General features: G+C 47.9%; 1 protein-coding gene across 8 annotated transcripts in view; it reads left to right on the top strand.

The window, feature by feature from the left end:
- The window catches only part of SEPTIN11 (septin 11), a 118,341-nt gene that overhangs the window by 26,606 nt on the left and 78,987 nt on the right, over positions 1-12,748 (top strand). The window contains exon 1 of one of the 8 annotated variants that reach the window (XM_082837605.1): positions 1,620-1,710. The exons of the other annotated variants lie outside the window; for them this stretch is intronic. Coding sequence (XP_082693731.1) covers positions 1,684-1,710 — 27 coding nt within the window. The 5' untranslated portion in view covers positions 1,620-1,683. Of the gene's footprint in view, positions 1-1,619; positions 1,711-12,748 lie in introns of those variants that run through there. 8 annotated transcript variants of the gene reach the window in all.

Raw genomic sequence — 12,748 nt, forward strand, 5'->3', positions numbered from 1 at the left:
TGCTGCGGGTGTAATTCATTTTGGGTGGTCTCTAGCCCCCTGACCCCTCCCGGGGCAACCCAGCGTCTGCCTCGCAGCAGCTGGATGCGCGCCCGGAGCCCACCCACCCTTAGCCAAAGGCGACGCGGCGCGCGTTTGAATCCTGCGACTCATGGGGGCAGAGACAGCAGGAGCGGCAGACGCCAGGCCTCGAGGAGCCGGGGTGCTTGAAGTCTCAGGTCAGGCTCTGAGGTGCCCCAGGCTAAAAGAGGTGGTTTGTCGGTCACCTAATTCAATAGGCCAGGGTTTTCCCTAAGGGCGCAATCCCGTGGGCTGATGACAGCCCTTCGTCGCCTCACCACACCTTCCTTGCGCTTGGATCCAACTGGCTCCCGGCCCCCGACCGGGAGCAATCCTCAATCACCTTGTCGTCGTGGACCCCTCCCTCCTCAACCCTAAGAGAGGCCGCGGGGATCGACAGCACCTCCCGCACACCTCACCGCCCAGCTCTTGCCGGGGTGCCGCGCCACCCGGCCTGCACCAGGACCCTGCCATTCTGCGCTCCACACAGACACGCAGCGACGCCCCCGACATCTGCGGGAAAAGTCCTTCCCCACCGCGGAGCAGTTTCCCATTCCCACGCGCTCGGAGTCGCACAGACTGGAGCCGTCGCCGCGCCCCACAGCCGCAGGCCCGCGCGCCCGCCTCCGGGTCGTCCGGTCAGTCTCCAGCGATCAAAAAGAGTAGTCGGCGGAGCTCTCACGTGTGCCCAGCTCTCGGGTTACAGCGGGGGGAGGCCTCGGCCCCCACGCTCTAGGGCAGTCAACAGCTGCTTTAATTCTCCGGCGGGGGCGTCCTTTTCCTCCTCTGCGGCAGGCTGAGGTTAGTCGTCCGCCGCAGCAACTTCTACCGCCTCTTCCTCTCCACTGTGGTCGCCTACCCGGCCGCACGCTACAGTAACAGCTTCCAGCTCTCTGCCTTTTAATCTTTCCCTTAGGAAGAGAAGAATTGTGGAGGGGAACTCTTCCCTCGCGGGGGTCGGCCCAGCCCACCTCGGTCGCCCACCGCTCTCCCTAGTGGCCCCTTCCAAGCCGGTTCCCCCGGTTGGGGCGTGCTTGCCTGGGGCTAACTTTCCGCGAGATGCTGTCCCCGTGGACCTGTCTCGCCCGTGTCCGGTCTCCCTCTCCGCAGCCGCTCCAGCTACCAGCTTGGCGAAGCGCGTGGCGGGACCCGGGGATGGGACCTCCGCGCCCAGGCTTTTACTCGGACTCCAGCACTTGGTGGAACGGGGGTGGCGGCCGGCCCACAGGCTGGGGGCTTTCGGTGGCACGGGAGACGGTCATTTCGGGACCGCCCGCTACATTTGACGAGGGCGAGCTCTGCAGCCTGGGCCTGCGGACCAGGGCTGGAGGCCCGCCCCTCTACCATCTTCCCTCCCACCGCCTCAGCCCGGGCGCGCAGGCTCACACCCCTTCCTGGGGAAGCAAATGGTCCCTTCCAGGCGGGTGGCCATGTTGTTCTAATAAACCGGGAGGGGCGGCGGCGTGGAGAGGGGGGAGCAGATGCCGCTGGTTGCGCGCGGGAGCCGGGCGCTAGCAGAGCGCAGCCGCGAGGGAGGCGCGGGGGAGGCGAGCGGGAGCCCGAGCCCAAGCAGCAGCTAGTGTTGGCGGAGGGCACCCGGGCGCAGCTGGAGCAGCAGCCGCGATGGCCGTGGCCGTGGGGAGACCATCTGTGAGTGCTGGGGCCTCGCTTCCCTCGGCCGCTTCTCCTCCGACGCTGGGGGTGTTCCCGCTTGCGGGCGGGGGCCGGCGGGGAATACTGGGGGCCGGGAGCGGGGGCCTCGGGACGGCTGCGGCGGTAGCTGTGGGTGTGTGCATGAATTTGGGCGCGTGTCTGGGGCTGAGGGGAGGGCGAGGATCCCCGCGGCTCGGCTACTACGTGATGCAACAGTGTATCGCCTCGTCGCGCCCCGATTCCCGGGATGTGGGAGAAAAAGGACCCCTCGCCTATTTTTTCTTTAAGAGGATCCTTTTGGCCACGGTGTTTCTCGGCTGCCTCCTTCTCCCCGCGCACACCTTTCCTCTCGTGACAGTCGAGAAAGGCGCCGGGTGCTGGGGGGGGGGCTGTTTCCTCCCGGCTCCCCCGCGCCGAGGGGCGACCAGGGCGTGGGAATTGTTAACCCAAGGGTTGTGTCACGCGGTTGTAGAAGCGGGTCAAAAATGAAGGGGTGGGATTGCTGGGTCGTATGGTAGTTCTATTTTTAGTTTTTTAAGGGACCTCCATACTGTTTTCCATAGTGGCTGTATCAATTTACATTCCCACCAACAGTGCAAGAGGGTTCCCTTTTCTCCACTCCCTCTCCAGCATTTATTGTTTGTGGACTTTTTGATGCTGGCCATTCTGACTGGTGTGAGGTGATACCTTATTGTAGTTTTGATTTGCATGTCTCTAATGATTAGTGATGTTGAACATCCTTTCATGTGTTAAAAAAAAATTAAAAAGGGGTGGGATTTCCGTGGTGGCTTCCCCTGTGCACTGTGAGATCCCGGACACTCTCAGGCACCCACGCTGGTGACCGGGCCCTGCCCAGGATGTGGACAAAAGCCTTAGATACACAAAGTTTTCAAAGGGCCCCGTTGTCGGGGTGGGTGGAAGTTTAAAAATGCTCTGCGGTTGGAAGGTCGGGGGCGGCGGGCCGGAGAGGCGGGCGCGCGAGGAAGAGGAAGGGGTGGCGGGTGCGTGGAGAATCGGGTGCCCCGGGACGGGGTGAGGGAGACGGGGAGGGAGGGAGGGGGATGCTTAGTCCCCGCGTTTGCCGGCGGGGCAGGGGCCGCGCCTCCGGCGGTGCAAAGCTCATTCAGCGACTCTAGACCCGGCCCGAGGGCAGCCGGACTTAAAGGGTGCGGTTTCAGCCGGGGCTCTGCATCCCGGGTGAAAGGCGGAGGCCAGGGGCGGCGGCGGCCTTCCCTTTTTACTGAAAGGAGCAGAGCCGGTGGGGAAAGGCGGAGTCCTCTTTCTTTCTCTTTCCTCTTTTCTTTGTCACTGTTCAAAGTCACTTTCGCCCCACGGGCTTTGTGGGCTCCTTGAGCGAGTTTCTTCCCGCTCTACCACCTCCTTTTCTTTTCCTCTTCTTCCCCTTCCCACAACTGTGTAGCTGCAGGTGGTGGCTTGAGAGATTTTGCAGGTACAGACCAAAGTCTCGCGGAGATACTGGAAGCTCTGCAAGCCCAGAAATGCAAATTGCAAGACTGTGCTCTCAAACCCCCAGCCCTTCTCCCAACTCTTCCTCCAGATACAGTCGCTTTTTGCACCCCTCCCCCATGATTAGCGGAGTCCTTCAGCGTGCTCTAACCCGGTTTGGTGGTTCAGCTGCCGCGATGTTTTCAAAGACGTTCTCCACCGTCAGAAAGTGTGCAGTGGTCATATTGAAGTGTAACTGTGGGTCTTTTAGGTAGTTTAAACTCTAATATTTAATGACAAACACTTAAGAATTCAGGTCTCCTCTTGATAATTAGTGGTCATAGATTGTTGTTACTGCGGGAAGTTGCATAGTCTCTGGGCTGATCCCTTTATTCTTCTGGTGAGAATATTGAGGTCCAGAGAGGTCAAGTTTATCTGGTTAAATTACTACTCCCACCCCCCTTCCCCAACACACACACACACACACACATTTACAGAGCACAGATTCAGATAAATAACAATATCTGCTTTAGATAATTGGACAGTGGCTATATGCAAATGTTCTGTGTGTGTGTGGGCAGGGTGTCTTTCAGTAACACCTATTGCTGGTGCATTCTTGAGGCATGGGGGAGGTGGAAGAAATAATTTGCTGCACATTTTCTATAAATTAGTTCATATATGTCAGTTAAATAGGAACAGTATGTGGATTTAAGATTTAGTTGTGTGGCCACAATCATGTCCAACACCAGGTCTGCCAACCAGATGTGAGCTTAATTCCACAGAATTCTTGTGTAAGACCTCTCTCATTCAAAAAATAGAGGCGATTTTACAAAGTGTGTGTGTACAGAGGAGGTAACTGCTTTCTCTGCACATTCCCTGTTGTCATTAGAATTAAGATTAAGTTACTTACAGTTTGGAAACAGAAGACTGTTTTTTCTTTGGACCGAGTTGTAGGGGTGATCAGGAGTTGACTACAAAGTTAAAAAGTCTTTTCATACATTTTCCAAGGAGTTGTTGAACTGTTTCACTTTGTTCATTCGGTTCCTGTTTTAAGTGTAGTGTTTGCAGTTAGGTCTTCAAAACAACCCCACTGAATGCAGAAGATTCTCCAAACCCAGCCCCAGGGTCTCTACACAGAATCCTTCATGGTAGAAATCGCTGCCCCTCCTTTTCCCGTATCTATTCTACCATTTGAACAAAAGAAAGGAAGGATGTGTTGATAGAAAAGAATCACTCCAAAGTTGATTGTGAATGGAGCTTCCCTAGTTACTCCTTTAGAATTAGATTTTTTTTGTTTAGGAAAACGTGAACATATCTCCTTCCCCTACAAACTGCCTCTCTCATTCAGATTGAAGAAAAAGTTCAACCAGAATAACTTGCCCTCAACTTTAGACAGCCATTCTTGAACTTGAACCTCTGAGTGTGATACCTCAGGTACATATGACATTTCACTGGGCAAAAATCCTTATGTATCAAATGCAGTATTTTCTATCTTATGACGTGGTTATCTTCAGTTATAACCATTTTAACTTCAAGGCTAAATTCAGACGTTTCTTAAATGGATTTGTTGTTGGCTGGGAAACAGAAGCTTCAGTCTGGTGTGATACTGTTTATTTCCATTTTAATCTCGACCCCTAGCTTCTCCATTTTCCCAGGAGTGATTTTTGGACTTGGCTCCCAGAAGCCCCTGAAGCACATCTGCTGTTTCCAGAGTGTGAGTGATGATTAGCAAGAGCATTTCTCCCCTAGGGATGTGTGCACATTACAGATGAGTTAGTATTTTGGCATCCAAGTCCCAGGGCCGCTATTATCTTTGTTTTAATCAGAGCATGGTAATTTACTCTACCTGGGAACAGACTTTAAGTAGCTGATCCTCTCTTTTAAGGAGTGGTGTTCATCAAGTTATAAGGTCTGGGGGTTTAAAGGGACTTGAGAGGTCATTTGGTTCAGCCTCCTCCCCAATGCAGAAAGAAATATTTTCTATATTATCCCTAATAGAAGTGTTTAAGTCTTTCCAGTGGTGGAGATTCCCCTATAATATCGTTCAAGAAACAAGTTTAATTATCCTTTTATCCACTGCGCCAAAAGGAATGGAAATCCAAGTTCATTCATTAGCTTATTTAACACTATTTATCGAGCACCTCCTGTGTGCCAGGTACTGTTCTAGGTGCCAGGGATACAGTAGTGGACAGCAGAGAAATTCCTTCTTACCTGGAGCTTTTATTTTCTGAGAGATTTAGTGTCCGTGTGTATTACAGAAACAAACTTCAATAGCGTATGTAAGCCATTTCGGGAGAAAGGAAATTATGTGTCTATTGCTGAGTCAACAGCTATGATGCAGGTTAAAGGATCTTATCTATTCGAGGATCATTATAGGCAGTTCCTAAAGATATGGTCTGTCTTCAGCAGGAGGGTGAGGACTGACAACCAAATGTCATTTTCCCTTGTTGTAAAATTGCCATTTCTATGACTTGAGGATGTGGCCCCTACATGGAGGGCTGTGGCTTTTGGACCTGGAGAAGGATTAAGTCTTTTGAAAGCTGGAGATGATTTCTCTGTCTTCTAAAGTATCTTCTTTAAAAATGATGTGTCTACATCACGATGAAAAACTGACCCAAGGAATTGATTAAAAGATGAAGACAATACTCATATCCCATCGTCCTGATGTAACAGTTCTTAGATGATTCTCATCAACTTTTTGAGGTTTATAGCAGGAAGCATAACCCATACCATATAAACTGCTACTAAGAAGCCAAACTGTGTGCCCGGGAGTACTCTGTCTGACTATTTGGACATTTGTATAAACGAGGAAAGAGATGCTTAGTGCTTTCACAGGGGCCCCGCTATGTTTGTGTCCAGACAAAGGAATGAATGATTTGGATGGCGTGCTTTGATTGATTACCAACAGACCCAGTGTTTATTACACTGATGATGCCACAGCTGATGATGACTTCGGATTTAGGCTCCCTGCGGAGCAAGCTACAATCAGGGTTTTCTGTGCCTGTGTTTGTCTTTATAGGGCCTTAAACTTGGCTGGGGGAGAGGGTAGGGGCTGCTCTTGGATTTTATCATTTATTGGGAACTGTCTTTCATCGCCTTAGCTAAACTGTCTCAACTGGGGTCAGCCAAGCTGAACGATTATTTAAACAAAGACCCAGTAGATCTAAAGCTTCAATCCTTTTTCCCAAAGAGAACTACTTTACAATATAATTGATACCCCCTTTGTTTTGTTTTATTTTAGTTTGTTTGTTTTAATCCAGATTGACAGAAAACCCCCTTTCAACTAAACAATACCTCTCCTATCCGCTCAGGCCTTCTGGCAGCCCATCAATGCGGCTGCTATTGAACATAGAAACAAGACTTGGGCTAAGGTGAAACAGACAGATTTCTAAAAAGAATGCTGGTGATCTAAAAATCAAGTTTGCATTGTCTCACGCCTGGCCTGAGGGAGAAATCAGGAGTCTGTTGCCTGATATGACCAGAGCCAAGGCATTAGAAACACCTTTTCAGGATCCGTGCTAGTGAGGGTGAGCGCATCGCTCAAGTCAAAGGATGCAGAAAGTTGAGTTGTGTGGATGCGTTTGGTCCACCTGCTGCACTAGGACCCTGTGGGATGGAGGGTGATGTGTTGACTCGGGGGCCAGGCTGGGGTGGAGAGGTAGGAATGGCTTCATGCTCCAAAAGAACATCTTTGGTATCCAACAAGGGGGAGCTTGGTTCCTGCTTTTTTCTTTTTTAATTTTTAAAATTGTTGTGAAACTATACCTAACATAAAATGTGTCTGTTGTTTGTTTTTTTTCCACACACACACACTGTATTTTATTTTTACAAGAGATAAATAAACTGACACCAAGCATTGTAAACGGATGACCACAACAAAAGCAACAATGATTGCAATTACCAAACACGAAACACACTCATACTATGTCATAATATTGACATTCAGTCCAGGAATCCTCCACGGTAACAGCTCCTTTACTTTGCAGTGAAAATTGATTTGTATATTTTTTGCCTCTGAGTCCTTGTGGAATTGTGTCTGTTTTTGATAAGTAACATTCCTTTGGGAAGAATTTATGATTTTCTTACTTTCAAATTCTTTTTTCTTGTAGAAGTAGAATTACAATAATATAGATAGGTTAGAAATGGAAAAACAAAACAACTGTCAACACCCTAATGCATCAGTAGTCATTCTTGGCTTCCTAATCCATCTGCTTTATCAGATACATCTTGTGCACTTTCTTTGTGTAGGTGCTGAGGTTATGATGTAAGTCCTTGAGATGCTGTCCCCGATGCTCATCAAATTTCTCTGAAGGATGAGCAAGCACTAGGTCTCAGCAAGGAAAGTGAGGTGGGGCGGTGGCTAGGGAAAAGTGTTCCAAGCCAAGGGAACAGCATGTGCAAAGCTCTGAGGTGAGGCAGAGCCTCTTAAGGGAACCCAGTGTAGCAGGGACATCAGCATTCATGATGGCTTAGAGTGGATGGACGTGAGGCCGAGAAGGTGGTGGGAAGAGACCACATCACTTTTGCAGTTCATTCTTCAAGACACGGGTACTTACTACATAGCTCTTTAAATATTTTATATGCTATCCACCCGACCCACAACGTAGGATATCCCAGATTCTTAGACTTGGTTGATGGAAGACACTGAAATCTTCACAGCACTAATTCTTCAGGTTTCAGGGGAGGCTCGGGGAGTTGATTTCTTTCATGGCCAAATCAAGCCCTCAAAGAACAGAGGAAGTAAAGACTGAGGAAGGGCACAGAGAGGAGTGACAACATCACCAGGCCTTCCTCTGTCTAGTTTTCTGTATGGAGCTCTTCCTCAAGATGTAGAACTAAAAGTCTTACTTCCTTACACACCAAAGCAATTGAGTCCTGAAGGGTGGGGTGGAATGCTAGGACTCCTCCCACCTTGGAGTGCAAGTGTCAGTTGGTGTTGTCCATAAAGAAAACTAAAAACCCACTGGATCCTATGAAAACAGGAGGAGAGTCTTTTAAAAGCCAGGGTTCTGTTAAGACTTAATCCTTTTTCATTCATCTTCCTTTGTGTACCGTTTTCATGCCAATATAAACTTCATGAATCTCATTAAGGATGCCCATTAAATTTACTCAGACCTGCTGTTGGAAGGAAAAGGCTTGACTCCCAGCTTCTTTGTCAGGTATAGGAAACCTGTGCAGCGTCTTGATTTTTAAGTGTTTTCTATTTAAATTACTGTCAAGACAATGATCTCTCTTGATCCTCACAAAATTTCTGAGAAGTAATATAGGCAAGAAAACTGAGGCACAAAGAAGTTGTCACTTATCTAATCTGGTACAGCCAGTTGGTGGGAGAGCTTGGCTTTGGAACCAACAGTTCTTAGACCAGTGTACATACAGACCTACCATTTGTATTGGTCAGTTAGACTAGATTATGTTGAGGTAACAAATTGGTCCCAGGATCTGGTGGCTTACACAGCAAAGGTTTATTTCTCACACAGGGTCCTTGTCTGTTCCATCCTCTGAGATCCACTCCATGCTGAATTGACCCTAGGACCCAGGCTGAGGGAACGTTCTGTCCTCTCTCTGGACATTGCCAATCTGGTGGCAGAGGAAGAAGAGGCCTGCTGAACCCTGAACTGACTTTTCAAGCTCTTGGGTGGGTCACTTGCACATGAACATCATTGACCAAAATAAATGGTTACTCCTAAATTCAACAGGATGGAGATAGATAATCCTTCTGCAGAGAGTGGCTCTGCCAGTCACTTGGCCAAGCTGGATGGGGTGGGGAAGTGAACCCTCCCCTAGGGAGAGCCAGTGATGGTGTTGAATAGTAAGAGTTCACCATAGCTTCGTAGTCAGGGCATCTGCTAGAGAGCTAAGCGTCTTTATTATTTTGTAAAATTGTCTCCCTGTCTGTCGTGATTTTTCTCAGTCTATTTGGCCTACTCTGATTCTAGCTGGACATGGTAGAATGATGAGAGAGGGAGAAAGAGTGTCTGTGTGTGTTTAAGCCGCCAGAGTGAACTGAAGGCAGAGAGTATGATGATTCCTATTCTTTCACAGTGAGCTTCCAATAGCACCGTCACCAAATAAGGGATGAGTGGTGACCTTCTCAAAGACCTTCTGTGCTAGTCTCTGGTGGCCCCAACTCTGGGACTGTACTCTCTGGGAAATGGTTTTGAGGCTATTAGGGCTTCCAACTGCTTGATAGAATTATTTCCCTTAGGATGCTTCCAAATCAGTCTTTTCCCAGCCTTGTCTGTTCCTAAATGCAGATGCATCTATGACACCCTTCTTCTCTGTGCTTTGTTTTCTCTCTGCTGAGAGGTATTAATACAGTCATCCCTCAGTGTCTGCAGGGACTGGTTCCAGGATCTCCGCGGATACCAATGTCTGCAGATGCTCAAGTCCCTTATATAAAATGGTCTAGTATCGTTGGCCCTCCGTGTCTGGATTCAGCCAGCCGCTGATGCGGTCCCTGCAGATAGGGATAGAGGACTGTATGTAGCATTTTGGTTGAGAATGTGGGCTCTAGAGCCAGACTGCTGGCCTCCTAGTGTATCACCTCTGCCATTTGACCACCTCTGTGACCTTAGACAAGCTACCTTGTGTACCTCACATTCCTCATCTGTAAAATAATTACAGTACCTTCTTCAGAGGTTTACAGGATTAAATGAGGTATTACTCCAGGTGCTTACAATGATGCATGAAACATTCGTCCTCAGTAAAAGGCAAACGAATACTGAAATAATAACTGCTTTATACCTAAGGCTGGGCTCAAAGCAGAACTGCCACCCCCCCACCCCCCACTCTACCCAGTAGGAGGCGAGCATTTGCCCCTTCCCTTGTTCACACACCTGAAATGTGCACTCTTCCCTTTTTCTTGTCAGGGCACACTTTTGAGGCACAGATCCAACATACTCGCGCCTTGAAGCCTCCATTCACCAAGCCAGGTTTTGGTGACTTTTCTGTCTTTGAATTCCAGCAGCAATAATGCCTACCACACTTATGTGCCACCTACATAGTGTTCTGGTGCACCTCCAGACCCAGGTTACTTTTTTTCAATAAAGAGGAATGATCAAATCTAGTTGTGAATGTTTAAAAAAGCCTCATTACCTTAAGCAATATGTTCTGATAACCTTGACCACGTTCATGCACTCTTAGCTCTAACTGACAGGCTTAAGGGAGGGACTGGCACTGTGCACAGACCCCACAGCCCAAGAGACGTTTGACCGAAGGAGTGGAAACTGCTCCTTGGATCCGTTGGATGAGATGTGTACCGGCTCCCCTCCTCTCAGCCACCCTTTTATTCCAGCTGTGCTGTGCTAACCTCTGGCAGGTGTAGACCTCATCTCTACAGCTTTCTGCCCCAGGCTTCTCGGCTGTAGTGTTCGGACCTATGTACATATCTGGATGTCCAAGGGAGTTACCATTGCATGGCTCACCTCTGACTGCTGGGGGATAGAAGCCAGTAGATAAATACTTCTCTCTTTTGTCACCAAGTTGGACAATTCTGAGGCACAATCAGAGGGTCCACATGGGCCCCAGCCCTCAGGGGTGACTGGTCCATCCTTTAGGATAGCTTTCCTCTTTCGCTGTTAAACTTCTCCCAGTCCCCACTCCTGTTCCCCTGGATCACTTTCACATTAGCTGCATGCATGCAAACCCTTGCCTCAGGCCCCTGCGTTTTGGGGAAACCCAGGTGAAAACACATTGTTTCCTGGTTTGGGGGTCTTCTTTTGCCTTATGCAGATGAGGGAGCCTGCATGTTGCTTTGGTAACATACCAGATTACTCTGGACATCAAAAAAATAGGTTCAGAACAAGCTGATCTTTCATCGGGTTTTTACTGTTTACTGGAGGACAGACTTCAAACTGCTGTAAAAGCTAGACTCCGGGATTTCCCTGCTGGCACAGTGGTTAAGGATCTGCCTGCTAATGCAGGGGACATGGGTGTAAGGTCTAGCTCATGCTCTCAAGAAGCCTGCAGTTCAGTTGAGGGAGAAGTCTGAGACTCAGGTAATGCTCCACTTCCATGATTTTGCGGGGAGGGCGGGGTGGCAGCGTCTTGTCAGGCTCTTCTAACTACTCTTTAGCCCTCCCTTTTCCCTTAGATAGTAGATGTCAGGAACTCGGTTCCGAATTCAGAAAAGTAGGGCCCGTTTTATTTCCCTCCTCTTCTCATTTTATAATGTCATTTGAGGAGTGCTAGAAAGATAACCTCAACTTTATTTCCTTCTAGGCTACCGTTAGAAATTTATTCTTTTGGTGTAAGGTGAGGAGAAAAATGGCACAACAAAGGGAATTGACCAATTGTATCAGAGTCTGGAGGGGATGTTTTCAAAATTTCTGCCAGATGAGTTTGTATGCCCCATTCTCTCTTCAAAACATAGTGACTGCCACAGCATGCCAGATGCTTTGACTAGTAGACTAATATTCTGTTCTAGGGCACGTGGGCATTTCTGTACCTACCATGCCTACTGGATCAGTAAGCCAGTACCCATGCTTCCTGGGTCAATTGTTTGTTTCCAAACCCGCTTCTACCAGTTGTAGTCATCATCATCATGTGCATAATTTAATATTATGTAAATCTATGAACTATAAGTGCAAAAATAGAAAGATTTAGTAAAGGTGAGAATTTTGCTAAAGTAAAACTGCTGTGAATTTAATATGGTTAAGTTGGAGAAAAAAATCGTAAGAATCTAAAGGAGTCTGAATTCAGATTACATTGAAAGTGTTTCAAAATTCTGACTCCACTTGAGAAACAAACTGGAAATCATAGATGATGCTTATGGGTTTGTACCAAAAAGGCACCTCTAAATGGAATTTCTCTAAGTCATTATGATGAAAAAAAACCTTGGCCTTTTGTCAAAAAAATTGGTGCATGGATGTACGTTTATATGTTTTAAGGTACAATAAAATGTTTAGGTTATAAGGGTTGTTTTTTTTTTAAATAGTAGTTTTTATTGTGTATGAAATTTGGAGTGAGTTTTATTAATTAATTTATTATTTTTTGCTGTGTTTGGTCTTCGTTTCTGTGTGAGGGCTTTCTCTAGTTGTGGCAAGCGGGGGCCACTCTTCATTGCGGTGCGCGGGCCTCTCACTATGGTGGCCTCTCTTGTTGCGGAGCACAGGCTCCAGATGTGCAGGCTCAGTAGTTGTGGCTCACAGATCTAGTTGCTCCGTGGCATGTGGGATCCTCCCAGACCAGGGCTCGAACCCGTGTCCCCTGCATTAGCAGGCAGATTCTCAACCACTGCGCCACCAGGGAAGCCCCGATTGTTTTTAAAATCCTAGTCTTTAAATGCTTTTTAAGATAAATTATCCAATCCTGCTCCTAATAGCTTTGGATAAAGGGACTAGTACATAACCACCGTTCCTCCCATCTTCCCCATTTCCATATTCTAACACATATGGTAGATGGGGAAACAAGTTGAGAATTACTGGTTTTTCCTGGGTTGGATGTGAATGTCTCTGGAAGAGTTAACTCACTTGACATGATTTACCTTCTTTTACACCTGATGTAAATGGTTATCAATGTTGGGTTTTTGTTTTTGTTTTTTAAATCTGATTTGAAAGAGGTGAAAGGACACTAGAAAATTTACCTGTTC

Source organism: Leucopleurus acutus (assembly GCF_964270905.1).
Source record: "Leucopleurus acutus genome assembly, chromosome: 4".
NCBI classification, from domain to species: domain Eukaryota; kingdom Metazoa; phylum Chordata; class Mammalia; order Artiodactyla; family Delphinidae; genus Leucopleurus; species Leucopleurus acutus.